Consider the following 18,921-nt stretch of genomic DNA (forward strand, 5'->3'; position numbering starts at 1 on the left):
TTCCTCACACGTACGGTTTCCCCTCGCTCTGTCACAAGAGTAAGATCTGAGAACCCGAGAGAATCAAATCGAAAGTCTTATTGCTCACAGTCAGGTGAGCCTGACCCCCTCTGCATTGATCAGTGGTCGGGGTTCTATGTATATTTATCACGTTGTCGCCGTCTGGGTGGAAACCTCCTATGTCCAAAACCGCTATTACCTTTTCAGGAAATGGAAAATAAATAAATAAATAAATAAAAGAACCGGTCTTCCTACGGATCCAATGTTATTTAGTCACAGACTCTTGTTAACACCCCCCGAACGCCCGGGGTTATTTAATCCGTTCATTCAGAGCGCCCAGCGATTTATAGCAGCTGAGCACATTTAGCGACGGACCGGATGTTATCCCGGGTGTGGCTGAAGTAGCTCGATGTAGCCAAAACACTCTAGAGGCGATCGACAACAACGGGGGGTATGATTCATTCTAACGCGACTATAGCGACGGGACCGCGGTGGGCCGTCTATCACATCATCTTGTCTTGGAATTGGACGGAATGATTTAGATCAAGAGTTATTAACGTTTTAAGATTTTCAATCTCGTCAGCTAACATGTTTGCTGACGTCCCACCGGAAAATAACACTGAGTGTTGCGCAACAGACGCTCCTAGCATGTGGAGCGCTGCGATCGGTTACTTTTGATATCAATAAAATCCGTCCTTTTGATCAATCTCCGTCTTGAGCGCTGGGCGTTACTAATTGATTCATTGGTTCAATATTAATAAAAACCCACAGAACTTAACCACTTTCAACGTAGCATCCATATTTCGGGCATGCCGTTACATTAGGCAAACATTTTCACAAATGTTATACGGTTTTCAAAGAATAGCGAAAATATCAGATCTGCAAGCTGTGAGGTTGTAGATCGACCATTTATTTTGCTATACTTTTCTGTGACGCTGACGCGCTGTCGTGAAGTAAAAAGCAGAGTATTCATTTCTGACAAAAGTACAACGAGATAAAACATGGAGATACCGGAACAAGGTTTCTAGGCGACAGCGTCTTTGTTGAATTCATTGGCATTTATGTAATTTTCTCTTTTTCAGGCTTATGGAAATTATTATTCCGCTTTTAAAAAGGTTATTCAAACACGCTCTCGCACTGGATGCTGAGATCCAGTCAAACCTTTCCATCGGTGATGCCCATTATCTCTGTGCCGTGTGCTCCGAGTAAACTACGCATGGATTTGCCAGCCAGCACCTGCACTGCTCAGCGCCGCTTCATGGTTTTGCAGCGTGAAAAACGTCTTTCCGATTGGCATTTCAGCCCCCCCCCCCCCCCCCCCCCCCCCCCCCCGACGGCCCGCCTTGATCGCTTCTGCTGTATCCATAAGCCTCCTGGCCTCTCCACCTCACATTAAGCATAATGCAGGGGGGGGAAATGTCTCTCTTAACTCGTCGAGCACCTCTCAAATCCCTCAGAGACCAATAGCTGGAATGACAGTTCGGTGGGCGCCGCCGTGGCATTTAAGGCTACTAACGAGATAAAGCGCCCGGGCTTGGCACCTTTCTCGCCCGCTCTCCTATACTCCGTCGCCCCGCTTACTGTCATCTGCACGGGCTAAAGAGCTTTAACCGAGAGGACCCAGAAGTGGGGGGGACGCGAGCCAGCTCGTTCTTATCCCTTTCCTCAACCTCTTCTCTCTCCCTGTCTCTCCCTGTCTCTCCCCTCTTCATGCACTTCAATTCCTCCCTCCTTCAGAACATAATTAAAAGCACTGGGCTGGCTGCCCAAGTGGCTGAAGGCTATGAGTCACTCCCCAGGCCTAGAGAGAATGAGGGATAAATCACCTCGGGGAGGAGGAGGGCTGGGAACTTCTCTTCTTTACCCTCAACACCTGGGGTTCAATCGCTGGGACCCTATTACTGGGGGTCCTCCTCTCCTTTCCCTCCAATTACCCTGTCCCGCCCGCCCCCCGGAATTTATTTGCACGGCTCCCCCACCGCCATAAAATTATAACTTTGCCTAATAATTTTTTGCTCGATGTGGTCCAAGCCAAGGTTAATGGCTGCCTCGCTGACTTTGAAGAGGCTGAAAGATGCGTGTGCTCCAGTGCTCCCCTCCTCTCCCTCCCACCACCACCTCATCCCCTTGTCCTCCTGCCTGTAAAAAGAAGTGCCTCGCCGGAGTTATTGTCCGGCGCATCGCTGTTAACGGTCCCCCTGAGGTGCCGTAAGTGTCGCAGTCAACGGGAGGGGAACGGCCATTAATTGTCTGATCAAAACCTTGAGGCCCTCAGTGTTTTACCGCACCGCGGGCCCCGAGCCGCATTCAGAGAGGAGGGACTGCGTGGAATAGATTTCCAGCTAATGAAAAAGAAAAGTTGAACGTGTTTCGAGACATCTTAAGCGTGAAAGTTTCGCTTGTTTGTCGAATCGATGAGCTATAAACATCGCTCGCCACTTCTGTTGATTGTGTTTACTGCGTGGGGGGGGGGTCTGAGCGCTATATACGCTATGGGTCGGGGAGTTAACCCCCACTGTGTTTACACGCATGGGGCCTTTCAGGTAATGGCTCATAGTACACAGTAAAATCCTCAGTGTAGAGTGAGAGAGAGTACAAAATAAATGCAACCAATTTTGGTTCCATCTGTCAACTCTCAGAGTTTTTACTATGGAATGGATGCATCATATGTTTCATCATATATCGGTATTGGCCAATATTAACAGACAGTACTTAAAACATGCAATATCAGCATTGAATCAATATCAAAATAATCCATATATCTTTTGCCAGGTATGTAAAGCCAACCTTCTCCAGGCTGGCTTTACTTTAAAGCAGCATGCAACTTTCCTCTTATAGCCTGAATTTGAACCCGTTTGCTGAAATGTTTACCATTTTAGCTAATAGCTTCCTCAGGGGATAAATTGATAAAATCTTGATCATTAGGTCAACATTTGTTTCAGATCCTGTGTCTAGTCTACTGTAGGTGAGACATATGACCTTTGACAGGATCTAAATGACTCAATATAATAGCAGGGAGAGGGAGACAAAATACAACCACCCCAAGTTTACAAGTTATATTTGTATTAACAAAGTATGAACGAGCCTCAGCACTCAGCACTTAAGTATGAACTAATCTTAGAGCCAACTGACAACTTCCAAAGTGACAATCAGTTTATCATTAAACATCTGTTTCAACAATGGCATGCAGAATAATGATTGTTTTTTTGTTCATGAGGGTTGCATTTACAGTTTTATACCTATACCAGCAATGGAACAAGAAGATGAAGATATTGTTTTCTAAAATGTAACATTTTTACAAGATTTAGAAGTCAATAAGTCCACTCTAGTGAGACTCCCCGTGGGATCGAGGTCATACCCTTTTCCCCTGCCACTAATTTGCAATCCACCATGTCTATGCATATAGTTTTTGGCAACATCATTTCAACTTAAAATAGAATAACCTATCCTTTAGTAAAAGCCCTTATTAAACAAGGACATAGTGACCCTCCACAAAATATTATTTCAGGTGTGAATGTTCTTTCCTACCGGACCCAGGCTGTGGTCCAAAACTCCACACTCAACCCTGGGAGTTTGGTTTCATATCCACAGTACTCTACGAATAATGTATTGTTTGTTAAGGCAGTGTTTACACACACAAAAATGTGACTCATTATGCGTATGTACACTCAAGTTTAAGACTACCACACCAGAAAGCAATCCTGCATGTTGGTATAGCAGCAACCCATTCTAACAAACATTTTTCTATCAATTACTTTTCCGATTCATCTAATATTAATTGATAGCAAAATTAAAAAGCAAACAACTGTTGATGTACAAGCTCACAACAGGCCACATTTGGTTACATTGATTAGTTCCATTCCACTATTCCATAAATTCCACTATTGCACCCCTATATGCAGGTGTGTGCATAATTAAAATAATAATAATATTAATAATAATGTATTTGCATTGATTGTTTTACCGTCTGTCAGGAGGGAGGAGGGTCTGTCTGTGTTTCTGTCTGCCTGTTCACAGCTAAGTCTTCCACCTGTCTGTGTTTCTGTCTGCCTGTTCACAGCTAAGTCTTCCACCTGTCTGTGTTTCTGTCTGCCTGTTCACAGCTAAGTCTTCCACCTGTCTGTGTTTCTGTCTGCCTGTTCACAGCTAAGTCTTCCACCTGTCTGTGTTTCTGTCTGCCTGTTCACAGCTAAGTCTTCCCCTGTCTGTGTTTCTGTCTGCCTGTTCACAGCTAAGTCTTCCACCTGTCTGTGTTTCTGTCTGCCTGTTCACAGCTAAGTCTTCCCCTGTCTGTGTTTCTGTCTGCCTGTTCACAGCTAAGTCTTCCACCTGTCTGTGTTTCCGTCTGCCTGTTCACAGCTAAGTCTTCCACCTGTCTGTGTTTCTGTCTGCCTGTTCACAGCTAAGTCTTCCACCTGTCTGTGTTTTGTGGCAAACCAGGGGAAACAGCCAGGCCTATTCCCCACAGAATGAGGCTGGGGGAGGTGATAGAGGGAGTCTATCACCCGGTACAGGTATTGCAGCCAATGGGAGCCTGGACATGGACGCACCTGCAGCCAGTCAGGCCATCACCAGAAGCTGTTAAAGAGCCGACGCCCAAGCGGTCTGGGGAGTGAGTCTGAACTGCTGCTGGAGGAGTGAGGAAGGAGGAATCTCTCTGTGCATGAGGCTGGTATGAGGGAGATCTCTCAAGACTGCAAGTAACTATAGAAGCCTAAGCGCCCCCAGAAGAGGAACCTTTATTTTGATGTTTTGCCCCGTTTGCCCCTTTCCCTAAGACTTTAAATAAAAGACGATTTAAGTTTATGCTGCCTCTGACTCCGAGCCTCTTGCTTTATTGTGAATCTGTACCTGTTCTCCCCTGGGTTGCCACAGTTTCTGTCTGCCTGTTCACAGCCAAGTCTTCCCCTGTCTGTGTTTCTGTCTGCCTGTTCACAGCTAAGTCTTCCCCTGTCTGTGTTTCTGTCTGCCTGTTCACAGCTAAGTCTTCCCCTGTCTGTGTTTCCGTCTGCCTGTTCACAGCTAAGTCTTCCACCTGTCTGTGTTTCCGTCTGCCTGTTCACAGCTAAGTCTTCCACCTGTCTGTGTTTCCGTCTGCCTGTTCACAGCTAAGTCTTCCACCTGTCTGTGTTTCTGTCTGCCTGTTCAGTGTTCACAGCTAAGTCTTCCACCTGTCTGTGTTTCTGTCTGCCTGTTCAGTGTTCACAGCTAAGTCTTCCACCTGTCTGTGTTTCCGTCTGCCTGTTCACAGCTAAGTCTTCCAAACTACTGGGCAGATCAGCATCATCAGCAAATGTAGCCAGTCCGACCCAAGCTGTCTGTCCGGCAAATGGGATCTACATTAACCAATTACAATGCTCCTGGTGTGTGCCAAGGAGAAAAGCCTATGTCTGTTCGGGGTGAGACTTCCACTGTATTGATTCCCGTGATACCGGGACTTCCCTGGGAATCTATCTTTTTCAACCAACTTCAATGCGGTTTTCATGCCTGAATGTAAAAAGATCTGCAAAGCCTCAACATAACTTCCCTGGGAGGTACGTCATGTACTTCCCATTAGGCACATTCAGTAGCCGTTCTCGCCCGGCGTGGCAAAACAAAGGCACTGCAACACCTGTCTGACACATGGAGGACAAAGCAGCACTAGCAAAGCATGAAGGACAGTAGCGGAGAACTGTTTTGTTCCACCGTAATGATAATCTTCTGGTTCTCAAAGTGGGGTACCAGAGGGTCCCCAGCTAAATGTGTTAATATAGCATCACCATAATTTAAAAAAAATCGTTAAAATGTGCCTCAAATCTTTCAGAAAATTCTCATGATTTAGACAACTTTTCTTTTTTAATTTCGACGTCAGGCCTGAATGGGTTAAGCATATCTTATACTTTGGCTCTTTTGATTATGGGGGGGGGGGGGGCACAAATCATTCTGGAGGTTCATGCTGGCAGCCTGGCACAAGATAATTATTTTCAGATGGGGGTCCGCAGTCTAATACATATCATTTTGGGGGTCCTCTTGACATGAAAAAAGGTAGAGAACACATCTACAACTAAACTCAAGACAGTTTCGAGGTCTGTTCTGGAACCTTATTTCTCAACTCACCTGGTTGTCAAACTTTAGCGACTGAGTGCCCACGAGGAAGCGAATGGCATCAGTTTCAGCTGTCTGTGCAGTGAGTGCTCGTGCCTGCAGAATGGTTAAACATGAATGAATACAGTATCGTCTATACTCTATACAGTTCCATATTGCAGTTACCGGTAATTAATAACAGGAGTACATTTATGCACAATGCACATACACAGTAAATGCCTCAGTGTTAATGCAAACATTTACTCTCTGTGTGCAGTTGATAAAGCCAATAATACAGGCAGGCTAGTCATGTGCCTATTAAATGCCTATCCAGACTATCCTGAGATCATTATAATAAACAGAGTAGAATAGAACAGGATATAATACTAGAATTAATATAGAGTACAGTAGTAGAGTAAAAAAGAATAGAATACAATAGAATACAATTACAATAGTATAGAATATCAAAGTTCAAGGTTGTACTTTATTGTTACATCTTGTGTACAGGTACATAAGAGTAATGTATGTTTGGTTTGGCTTCCTTCAGCCAATGCAGCAGTAGGCTATAGACAATAACAACAGTAGAATAATAATACAAAATAAAAATAAAAACGTAATAATATTAAATAAAGAGTGCAAAAAGAGCAAGGAGAGAAAGAATAAGAAGATATTAGAATAGTGCAATACAGTATACTACTGTGTGTGTCTTCTCAGTAAAATACGTGCCTGAAACTCGAGTCCATAGATGACAGGTGCGTCATCCTCCATGACTTGCCGGTCTTTACGGACACAACAATGCACACGTCACGTACAGTGTTAAATATAATTTGACTGTATAGTTAAAACCACTGTTGTTGTTATTGCTGATGCCTGGCTGTTACAGCTCCATCGCTCCAAAACACAGTGGTCTAGATAGAATGTTACTTCCGCGATTTTAAAACGTGACATTACGTCCCTTTAGAGTGAAAAGACGGATCAGTCCATATCCAGCGAGCACACTGCGTCTGAACCTTGGCGTAGAGCTCTTCAAGAATACAGACAGTGCAGTCTCTGTCATGTTGTTTGGTCGCCCTCGGACACCATACGTCTAAAGGGTTGCCAGAATATGTGAGAAATGAGCAACTGGGTCTATGAAAACTAGCCAAAATTGTGTATCTGGCTCTGCTATTTTAAATAATCCAAATCAATTTCCTTGACATTAAATGTTTGAGAACCACTAATTAAACAGCATCTGTAAGCAAGTCCAGATAAGCAACTACACTAGTTTATAAACAATTAAGCCCCCCAAACCAGCAACCCACCAATATCTATTTTACATGCAACTTCACATGAAAAACAAGGCAAAAAGTCGCTTACAATAACCAGACATGGCAACGCGGACTACATGTAGTTCCTGGTAGTTCTGCGCATGAGCAGTATCGTCTTAGCTGTCAACTTGTCAAGTCTAGTAAAGGTAAGGTAAACACATCATTATAGTGTTTTGTGAAGAATTGTCTCTCTTTATCAGTGCTACATTTGACAGATGTTTAAACACGTCGTGTTATCTCACTGAGTCCTGCCTGGCACCCTTGAGGGTTATTCATTGTTTAGTTTCGCAGAAAGCGGTAGAGCATTGGGCTAAACTTGACGTTCTAGTATAGGCTAACATGTTAGCTTTAGGTCCATGGCATCAGAATGATCAGATAACGTTAGAGCTGTGGCTCATGATGGCCTTATTCACATGAATGACGGCTGGCTGACGCGTGATGAGATCAAGTTGAGAGCTTGATCGTGTGCAGAGTCACATGAGATATTAACTGCTGAACGGTTTACTGTACATATCAATTATAATGTTTTGCTACTAACTACTATAGTGTTTTATTGCTGGTGATGTCTATATAGTATTGTAATAATTGCCTCTACTGTATGTATTCATTACACAGGACCTCAATGGAAACAAGTCCACAGGCCTTTTGGGGTTATCTTATGCTTGGCTGTTTGCAATTCTTTCTAATACTAAAAGTATTCAATCAAATGAATGAATGAAATGAAAAAAGCTAATCATCTCAAGAGAGGGACATTTGCATTCATACTGATGGAATTTATTTAAAGGCATAGTATTATTGCCTATGTTACTTTGCGTTAATAGTTAATAACTTAATACACACACATGCACAGATACTATGCCTAAAACCTAACCTTAACCCTAACCTCATACTATTGATTGATTGATTGACATTTATATTTCACAGTATGTAGTATGTAGAATTTCAAACAAAAGCACAGGTCAATACAAATACTGTTACTCTGGACGCACCATGACTAAGCACTCACACTTGTTTCCAGGGTCCAGCATATATATATATATTCACTTCTATAAAAACAGGAAACCATCACGAGGAAATTAAAAAAGGGGAAAAAAAACATGTACAGTATGGGGGGGACTTTATTTTTTACGGGGGCCAGTTTCGAATTGCCTAAACCTAACCTTAACCATAACCCAAAATGTAGTCGGTAGCGGTTGTTGGAAAAATAGAGGTGGGGCGGGATTCTATACCAGGAGGCGATGGGTGTGGGTGTCTAATGACTAGCGAGGCACGCTAGCGAGCTGGCTGCCAGAATGGGTTTCTCTGGTAGCCCCGCCCTACTTCACCCCGCTCTACTAGTAGTAGCCGGCAGTGTAAAACAAGCACTCCCTAAAATACTTGTCACCTATTAGCATTCATACAGTGATGTGAATAGGTTTTCAATGTAATGGGTCCTGGGACCCAGGGGTGGTATTTTAGATGGGTCCCAGGGACATTTTATGAGTTCTACTTCAACAACGTTAGAGTACAGTACTGAGTACACTATTGCATCCCAGGACCCCCGGAGGGTTACATGATTGTGTCCTTTCTCAATTTAGTGAGTCTATAAAGGATGCAGGATGCAGGCTATTTGCATCACTGGCATACTGTATGTGCGCGTGTGGTCAATGAATGAAATGGTTATACTATTTTTTTTTTTTCAAACTGTCTGGGACGGACTGTACAGTACTTATAAAACACAGTAGAACACACCAGGTCCACTTGGTTACATATAGTGAGCATTTGAGTGTCAAATTAACCGTTTCCTTTTTTATTGTGAAAGGAGAAGGTAAAACCATGGATAGTGGAGAGGCTCCTGCCCAACGGCCGGTCACTCTGGACATCACGGTGGACGAGCTCACGACGGAGGCCGCCCCAGCTCCACCACCGGCCCCTCTGGAGCCCCCCGGCCCCGCGGTGTCGGACAGCGTCCTGTTCCAGGAGGAGAGCATCGACCTGGTGGAGCCCTCCTCCTCCTTCGCCACCCCCACCACCCAGGGCGGCGACAGCAGCAGCAGCAGCGCGGCCGCCACCACGCCATCGGAGAGCCCACTGGACAAGCTCAACGACCAGATGATGGAGAGCGTCATGATCTCGGACTCTCCCAACTACAGCGAGGAGGACGACGTGGCCCCCATCGACTCCCTGGAGGGGGGAGAGGAGGAGGGGGAGGAGGAGGGGGGAGAGGCAGGAGGGACGGGCGTCTCGGGTGACAAAGACGGAAAGCCTGAAATGGGACGGAATGCGACGGAGCTCGGCGTGGCGGGAGAGGGAGAGGAGGAGGAGGAGGAGGAGGAGGAGGAGGAGGAGAGCGACTCTGCCGAGGAGAGCGCGCAGAGGGACGCGACGGAGCGGGGAGACTCCAGGGACATCCAGGCCATTGTCTTGGTCCCGGCTTCTCCTCTGTGCGACACGCCGAGCCTGTCCAGCCCTGCGGCAGAGGAGGAGCCGGAGGGGCCGCTGGCCCCGCCGGCCACCAGAGGGAGCGTCCCCAAAGACGAGCCGGTGCCGGTGTGCACCATATTCAGCCAGGCCACTCAGCCCAGGTCCCTGGTGCCCGACGGCTTCCAGCCCACCCTCATCAAGTCCCCCAGCTTCAGCATGGGGAGTGGCGGCGGGGGTCCGTCGGACGAGGCGGTGACCCCCAGCAAGCAGCAGCTCACCCCGCTGGTGTGTCAGCCCAGCCCCAGCCTCAGCAAGTTCTTCACCGACAACGGGCACGTCAACCCGGCGTCCGACTTCTTCGACTCCTTCACCACGTCCTCCTCCTTCATCTCCGTCTCCAACCCCAACGCCGACACCTCCCCTACCGGCCCTGCTCCCACGGCCCCCACCCCCCCAGAGCGGCATCCCTCCTCCCTCTCCACCCCCGGGGGGCTCACCGACTCGGGCGCCGCTCCTCCCACCCCGGGCTCCCTTTTCGGCGCGGCCGCCCCCGTTGAGATCGCGCCCATGAAGGCCCAAGCCGCCGCCGGCGCTGCCGCCGCGCCACAAACGAGCTCCGCGCCGCCGCCGCAGACCCAAACGGCGGCCCCGCCTCAGCCTGCCCCCGTCGCTCCGCCGCAGCCCTTCAACCAGCTCCAGGCCGTGTTCTCGGGCAGCGACGACCCGTTCGCCACGGCCATGAGCCTCAACGAGGCGGACCGGCGCCACGACGCCTGGCTGCCGTCCGAGGAGACCAGGAGAGTGCTGATCTCCGTGGCCACGCAGCAGTACAGTCCGGTGTACGTGGAGAGAGACAGACTCACCATGCCCGGCCTCAAGTTTGACAACCTGCAGGTACGGTCTGAGGTTCACACTGTCAGCTTGTTGCTCCGAGATCCGAGGCCCGTTCTGCAGATGCCTTCTGAATCAGTAGTTCTCACACTTTCAAGATTTAACACAAAAGAGGTAGCATATGTACAAGCTTGCACCGAGCAGCACAAAGTGAAGTGACTTGCTTGCCTTTTATCGCTTGTATATGTGCTGTTTTTGAATAGCCACCGATGCAACAGGTCCCAGGGGTCCTCAACTAAAGTATAGTCAATGTAGCATCACAATCACTTTATAGCAGATTTACAAGCATGCAACTTTGTGCCACGCTGACGGCTGCTTGTACATCTGCTATCTTTGAAAATCTTCTGAAAATATCGGCACAAAAGGTTACACACCGGCATTCTGAAGCCCGCTATTTTCCGACGTACCGCCATTCCGACTCGCTCATTACTAACCCTAACCATTTTTTTCTGTTTTCCAAGAAAATGGGGAATCAGAGAAAAGCCGGATGATGATGATATGAAATTGTCGGAAGGAAATTGACTTTGTCAAATATTTTTATTTTTATTATGACATTGTCATTCCTGTCGGATGTCAAGTTTTTATGTTCTGTGTGGAGTGGACCCCAGGAAGATTAGCTGTTGCTTTGCACCAGCTAATGGGGATCCTAATAAAACTGGAAAACTCTTAAACCGCACGTGAAAGCCACGTCGTCGGAATGGCGGTTTCGTCGGAATGCCACCCTGTCCCCGACACGAAACATTTCCAGATGGGCTTCCGCACTGCAGCCAGATCCTTGGCCCCAAATAGTTTGAGAACCACTGATTTTTATTTGTATTATTATTTTTTGTTGCATGTAAAATGGGGACGCCAGCAGGATTGATGTGGTTGTGGCTCTGTTCATTATGAAACTTGATTGTTGATGAATTATGGATTTAATAGTTATCCTTCCATCTGCTGCATAACAGCTGCTAACCCATTTTGAGCGGTAACCCCTATTTGGTGTTACATACATTATGTTATAATTTAGCTATTGAAAAATAGCAGATCTACAAGCTCGTACGCTACGAGCTTGTAGGTCTGCTATTTTTTTTAAATCGTGAAAATATTTATTTCGGAAAACTGGAAGATTTAGAAGATTATTTTTTAATTTTGAGGTCTAAATGGGTTAAGAGCCATGGAATCCAAGTAGGTACCCCCCCCCCCCCCGACAAACTTGTAAAGAAGCATGATGACATGATTTCTTTCTTCCTGTTTTCTTGTGAACAGATTATTATCCACCCTCAAGTTTTTATTTATTTATCCTTTGTATTATGTTTTGGGGGCCAAACATTTTCCCTTGCACTGCATTGTGATCATGGCAGTGACTCGGCACTGCAGTCACTTCCCCCGCAGACTACAGTAGATGGAACAACCCTGGCTATATGAGTGCTGAGAATAGTGTGTCTTTGTGTTGGCGTCGTGTATGGGGCGACGCTGTGAGAATAATGTGTCTTTGTGTTGGCGTCGTACAGGGCGATGCCGTCAAGGACCTGATGGTGCGCTTCCTGGGCGAGCAGGCGGCCACGAAGAGACAGGTCCTCACCGCCAGCTCTGTGGACCCGTCCTTCCTGGGCCTTAAACAGCTCATTGTAAGTGTCACATCTCTCTGTGTTTGTGTGTGTGTGTGTGTGTGTGTGTGTGTGGTAACTATGGTACAATTCATTTTGAGGTATTGTTTAACTTCAGTGGAGTTTTTCCAATTACCTTTACTTCTACTCCACTATACTCTCTCAGAGGCAAATATTGTAAATGCGTTTTTCAGAGTGCGACACCTGCACACAAAGCCACGCATTAAAATGACTTGTCCTGCTGGATCTCTTCTGCACTGCATAATGGATGCTGTTACTTTTGGTACTTTGAGCATATTTTGATACCAATACTACTGACTCAAGTAAAAGGTGAACACCAGACCTTTACTTGTGGTAAGGGTACTTTTACTTTAAAAAAAATAATTCAGTACTTCTTCCACCACTGGCATTCGTGCATGTTCTGGCTCCATTTCTGTCTGCGTATAACTTGTTGTAAAAGGTCCATTATATTCCAACGTACTAGACCGGTGCCTCCCTCGTGACCAAGGAGAGTCGGGATTTATCCATATTTTCGTCACTTGGTGCATAAGTTGATCGTTAAGCGATACACACGCAGAGTTTTAAGACGATTCACTTTGCATTCAATATATGTAGCTTTAATATTCTTGTTTGATTATATTTTATTATATATATTGTTTTACATTTGTTAGATTCAGTGGAGTACTGGAGTTCAGCTTTTTTTTTGTCATATTCCAAGTTTATTTGCCTGCAGGGCTTACAATACAGACAGTTGCGCTAGGAGTTTAGGACCCGTTATGGCCAGTGACATGCTTGTACATCTGTCCTCCCAGTGTAAAGTAAAGCATATCGGAGGTTTTCCTCAAAGTCGGCGACTGCTTCATCCGTCCCTGTAGACCCAAAGGATTTATGTACATGGAAATGCCACTCGAATAGTGAAGTAACATACCCTCTGCTAAAGCATTCATACCCTCTGCTAAAGCATTCAGACCCTCTGCTAAAGCATTCAGACCCTCTGCTAAAGCATTCAGACCCTCTGCTAAAGCATTCATACCCTCTGCTAAAGCATGCAGACCCTCTGCTAAAGCATTCAGACCCTCTGCTAAAGCATTCATACCCTCTGCTAAAGCATTCAGACCCTCTGCTAAAGCATTCAGACCCTCTGCTAAAGCATTCAGACCCTCTGCTAAAGCATTCATACCCTCTGCTAAAGCATTCAGACCCTCTGCTAAAGCATTCATACCCTCTGCTAAAGCATTCATACCCTCTGCTAAAGCATTCATACCCTCTGCTAAAGCATTCATACCCTCTGCTAAAGCATTCATACCCTCTGCTAAAGCATTCAGAGTGGCTTCCCAACTTTGATTTACACAAAGATATAGCCCTATTTATGATCCCACTGCTCTGTATCCACTTTATTTATTTTTCCCATTGTTGACGTTTTGGTAGATGTTAATCTGTGCTACTGTAGTGTAAACACATTTATAAATACATTAACCCATTTTGGGGCGGGAACCCCTTTTGGTGTTAGCATTATGTTATGCTTTAGCTATTGAAAAAGGTCTGCTATTTTTGAAAAATCGAAGAACGACTGACATAGAAACATAGCTTTTTCATAAAACTGTCAGGATGTAGAAGACATTTTTAGAATCTGCTCTCGGGTCAAAATGGGTTAAAAAAGTAACTTTTTTCGCTAAACTTGTTAAATTAAATACCTAGTGACCTGGACAGGGAAAATAGGTAGTCGACAGACATTTTTGCATTTTTATTTTATTCAACACTTTTGTCCGTGCCGTTTTCTGGGGAGCGCGGAGGAGGATGGGCCTCCACAGCAGACGGATAATGGAGCCCTTGCAATAAGATGACACAGAAGGGGTGCCATTTTCCATCTGGACCAATCTGCAATCTGCCGACGTGCACACACCTTCCATGTGTCTTTATGTGGAAAGTCGCACGGCATCATTATATATTAAATACACTCGGCCCAAGTATCTTAGGTTCCAACAGCAATGCCCAGTAGCCGGTCTGCGAACTTATATATATATATACACTCGGCCCAAGTATCTTAGGTTCCAACAGCAATGCCCAGTCTGCGAACTTAACCAACGTGGCACGATGCACTGGGCTGTGAGCTGGTGGTGCACACTGCACAGGCTATTTTCATCCATCGCAACAACAGTGTATAAGTTGAGCATAATGTGTGTTACTCACTCTCGTCACCTTGCCTCGCTTTCCCTAACCTTTACTCCTCCACTAAGCATAAATACTACATGCGTCATTCCCTCTCTCCTTCATCCATCCATCCATCCGTCCGTCCGACCGTGCCTCGCTCTATCCCTCCTTAGTTCACTCCATCCATCAAGGTATCTGACCTGCCAATGACCCAGACTGGCAATTGGTATTTAAAACCATATGTGGTGGTGAGCAGCAGACGGCGTGTGATCGAGAAGGGAAAAGAGCAGGGGAGGGTAGGGATGGAGAGATGGAGAGAGGGAAGGGGTGGAGAGATGGAGAGAGGGAGAGATGGAGAGATGGAGAGAGGGAGAGAGGGGAGGGGTGGAGAGATGGAGAGAGGGAAGGGGTGGAGAGATGGAGAGAGGGAGAGAGGGGAGGGGTGGAGAGATGGAGGGGTGGAGAGATAGAGAGAAGGAAGAGGTGGAGAGACGGAGAGAGAGGAGGGGTGGAGAGATGGAGGGGTGGAGAGATAGAGAGAGGGAAGAGGTGGAGAGACGGAGAGAGGGGAGGGGTGGAGAGATGGAGAGAGGTGGGCTTCTCCTGTGCACTGCTGTGCTCCATGTATTATGCATGGGAGCACTGTGCATATTTCAGCGGCCTTCTGGACTTGCTGTATACACAATTACACACACACGCACAGTCGCACACACACGCACACACACACACACACACACACACCGACCGTATAGTCCACTTGACTCCAGGCTGAGAATACCACCTGGTGTGTGTGTGTGTGTGTGTGTGTGTGTGTGTGTGTGTGTGTGTGTGTGTGTGTGTGTGTGTGTGTGTGTGTGTGTGTGTGTGTGCGCACAGACTCAACGACAGGAGACCATACACTGAGAGAGAGAGAGAGAGAGAGAGAATAAAGACTCAGGAATGTGAATTGTACAGAGAGACATGTGCATGCACAGCCCTCCGAACTGGCACCGTTGTAGTAAAATCCTAAGTGTTGACTTAAACTAGGAAAGGGTACAAAGTGTAACCAAATGAACCTGTACATTTGCAGTCCCTGCGTTATGAATTAAATGTGTGAGAGGCTCGGGCTCCACAGCCTCAAGGCCACTGGCAGTGTAGGCTCGCTGCTAAACGACTACACACCTGGCTGGCACAGACAATCAGGCTTGTGAACAAACAGACCTGGGGAAAAACGTAACCATTAGAGGAAATGCAAATGTCCTTGTATAATATTATCATCAGTGGTGGAAAAAGTACTCAATTTTTTTTACAGTATCATTACTGCAATGTAGATGTACTCCGTTACAAGTCAAAGTCAACATTTACCTGAGTAGAAGTACAAAAGTATTTGTATCAAAATGTACATAAAGTGCCAAAAGTAAAAGTCCTAATTTATCGCATTTCACGTATGTATACAAAAAATATTTTGAAAATAGCATTGTGAGCTTGTAGATTTTCAAATGTCTGCAATAATAGGGCTATACTAGTATTTGTAACAATAACAAATCTTTTGGCGGGCCTTGATGCCATTGTAATGAGCGTAGTGAGCTTGTAGATCGGCTATTTTCAGCATGCAGCCAAGTGTAAAATGACTTATACTGGATGTCTTGTCCAGTGTCCACTAGTCCCTTCCTAACATTTTAGTCTAGTTTTTATTTGTTGGTGAAATTGTTAATATATTTAGTCTTAGTTTTAGTCACCATAGCTTAGTTTTCATTTAGTTTCCATTTAGTTTTCGTCAGTGAAAAAGTTAGTCGACGAACATGTTTCGTCCTAGTATTAGTCGACGAAATCAACACTGCATGGCATGCGCCAAAAATAGGATATGGCCTATTTCCTGTTATTTGGTTATTTTAGAGTATTTGAAGTAGTCAAACTAGCAATAGAATTGCAATTCCAGGAAATGGTGCACATGGATGGAGTAAAGTTCTCAGTTATAGAAGTCAGTATATAGGTGTCATGCATCAATAGCCTATTTTAAATGATGCTTTATTTTAAGATAAACTTATAAATTGTCAAACTAGCGATCATAATATGATACATATAAATCCTTATGATCTCACAAAAGTTAAAGTTAAAAAGCCTCAAGCAACAAAGAAATTGTGCTAATTGTTTATGAAACGTGTGTGTGGGGGGGGATTTATTTCATGCTGCTTCACAGATTAGGACAATGTCAGTTGTCAGATTCCGTTTGCTTAGTTTAATCCATGGGTAGTTTTCCTAAAATAAAACAAAAGAAAAATGTATTGGAAAAAGTGTCATTCAGGTATCAATTGGCACTTATCGATATTTATTTTTACGGATACCCAGCCCTACCAGAGTCTATATGTGCACACACACACACACACGCACACACACACACACACACACACACACACACACACAGTGTCAGTGTAGTGGCTGGTGGCTTTGGTGACCCTGGTATAGCAGCAGTCACCTTGACACTGGTCAATACCGTGAATCAATCGCGGAAGAATATGAGACGCAGCAGGCCGATCTCTTTTCCAGATAGTGTGGACAGTATGTGCACACGTGGCACATCCATCACACGTGTGCGTTTCCCATGTGCTATGTGGGCACCAGGCGCGTGCGGGCGGGCGGGCAACTGCGTGTGTCTGTATTTATATCATGCTAATGTCGCTCTACTTCTCGGTCATGTTTTGCATAATGTACATGCTGTAGCTACTAGTTTAGAGCTTTATCGTGTGTGTGTGTGTGTGGGGGGGGGGGGGTCTGCCAGAGTGAGTCATGCTGCGGAGCAGGAGTGAGACTGCACCCACTGCCACCACGCTCCTTTTGTGCGTACATTATAGAAAGAAAGTACACATCATTATTGTGCGTAGTCAATCACAGCGCACGCACACCCCGTGCCCACACACACACACCCTGTACACGCACACTTCGTGCGCACGCACACGTATGCATGCATGAAATACAAATGTTTTCTGTGAGAGCGGGTGGAAAGAGAGGATGATAGAGGGGTCCAGAGAGAGAGAGAGAGAGAGAGGGGTAGAAGGACAGAGGAAGGCGGGGATAAAGAAAAGGAAATGAGACTTTGAAATACAGATGGAGCGGGGCGCCCGGTGCTGGCCAAGTGGTCCAGGCACATGCCACATATATAGGCTTTGGCCTGACAGCGCGTCGCGTGTTCGAGGCCCGCACTCGACGACCTTTGCTGCGTGTCTCTCCCTTTCTCTCTCTCCCTCTTTCCTGTCAATCTCCACTTGATACTATCAACTAGATAAAATGCCCCTCGGGGCACAGGTCAGGTTGTGGCCTCCTGGTGGCGCTATAATAGGCCAATGTGAAAAGGGTGCCATTTCTTCTTACGCCTTGGATGGCAATTAGCCTGTCGCTCAGTCCCACCCAAGCCCGTTCTTGGCCAATACCACGTCAGCGACGGTTACTAGGTAAGGATCCTGGTCAAGCTTTCAATGCTGGTCAAAATGGTTTTGCAGTGTCAATAAATATATTTGCTGTAGCATGTGTGGACCTCAGAAAGAAGGGTTTGTTTTCTTACCTTGTTATGAGCAAACAAGTCCATTCCATGAATTATTTCGCTCCGTTGTGCAGTTTAATAGTATTGAAATAAAAATAGGCTCTCATTGACTTCCATTGTAACGGGGAAACAGCTCTCAAAGTCAGTCTTTAGCACATAAGCGAACACAACAAAAGCTGATTCTGACAGTTTATGACATCAGGAAAACTCATGCCGTTTTATTCTCGTCTTTTGATAGATTTATAAAGTAACTATTTTGGTTGGAGATATACAGTGAAGCGGTTCTGCTGCAGCCTCGCAGACGAGCAATCCCAGACATTTCTCCTAAAGTGTCTTCTAAAGTGTCTCCCTCAAACACGTCCAAAATTGCGTATGGTTTTTAGCGACAAGTGGACGAGATCAAATACGTTTGTTTACATCCAACGGCATTCCAATAATACGCTTCAGGAGTGGGTGTACAGATTTGGACCAATCAGATAGTTTTGTAGGCATACCGGATCTTCTTTCCACACAAACTAGTCAGGGTTGCCAAGTCTGCTTATTTCCCACTACTTTGGGCTTAAGGCTAATAATTAGTGTAATACATTACCAAAACATGAATTATCATAGACATAGGCCTACATAGTATTTATAATGATAAATGCATACAATCGTTTTATTAGGATTATATGGTCATATTATTGTTTGTTTTGGCTAGTTTTTCTTGATTTGGCTTATTTTTGGAGGTGGGTTGGCTTATTTCTCTCACACAATGTGGCAACACTGAAACTAGTCAAAACAAAAACAAGACAACGTTTTCCTGAAACTGACATAAACTGTCAGAATCAGCTTTTGTTGTGTTCGCTTATGTGATAAAGAGTGACTTTGAGAGCTGTTTCCCCGTTACAATGGAAGTAAATGAGAGCCTATTGTATTTTTATTTCTAATATGTACTATTAAACTGCACAACGGAGCGAAACCCTTCTTTCTGAGGTCCACACATGCTGTACAGCAAATATAT

The 18,921-nt window shown here is 45.5% G+C and overlaps 2 protein-coding genes across 3 annotated transcripts in view; one reads left to right on the top strand and one right to left on the bottom strand.

Moving 5' to 3' along the window:
- eipr1 (EARP complex and GARP complex interacting protein 1) overlaps positions 1-6,960 on the bottom strand; it is a 69,898-nt gene extending 62,938 nt beyond the window's left edge. The window contains exons 1-2 of the mRNA XM_080783182.1: positions 6,790-6,960; positions 6,097-6,180 (exon numbers count right to left, since the gene is read on the bottom strand). Coding sequence (XP_080639308.1) covers positions 6,097-6,180; positions 6,790-6,831 — 126 coding nt within the window. The 5' untranslated portion in view covers positions 6,832-6,960. The remainder of the gene's footprint in view (positions 1-6,096; positions 6,181-6,789) is intronic.
- Positions 6,961-7,491: 531 nt separating this feature from the next.
- The window catches only part of trappc12 (trafficking protein particle complex subunit 12), a 43,483-nt gene continuing 32,053 nt past the window's right edge, over positions 7,492-18,921 (top strand). The window contains exons 1-3 of one of the 2 annotated variants that reach the window (XM_080783091.1): positions 7,492-7,516; positions 9,172-10,667; positions 12,158-12,274. In XM_080783091.1, coding sequence (XP_080639217.1) covers positions 9,186-10,667; positions 12,158-12,274 — 1,599 coding nt within the window. In that variant the 5' untranslated portion in view covers positions 7,492-7,516; positions 9,172-9,185. The remainder of the gene's footprint in view (positions 7,517-9,171; positions 10,668-12,157; positions 12,275-18,921) is intronic. The other variant, XM_080783092.1, reaches the window with a different exon arrangement.

This window comes from Protomyctophum bolini (assembly GCF_963924005.1).
Source record: "Protomyctophum bolini genome assembly, chromosome: 15".
Lineage (NCBI taxonomy): Eukaryota > Metazoa > Chordata > Actinopteri > Myctophiformes > Myctophidae > Protomyctophum > Protomyctophum bolini.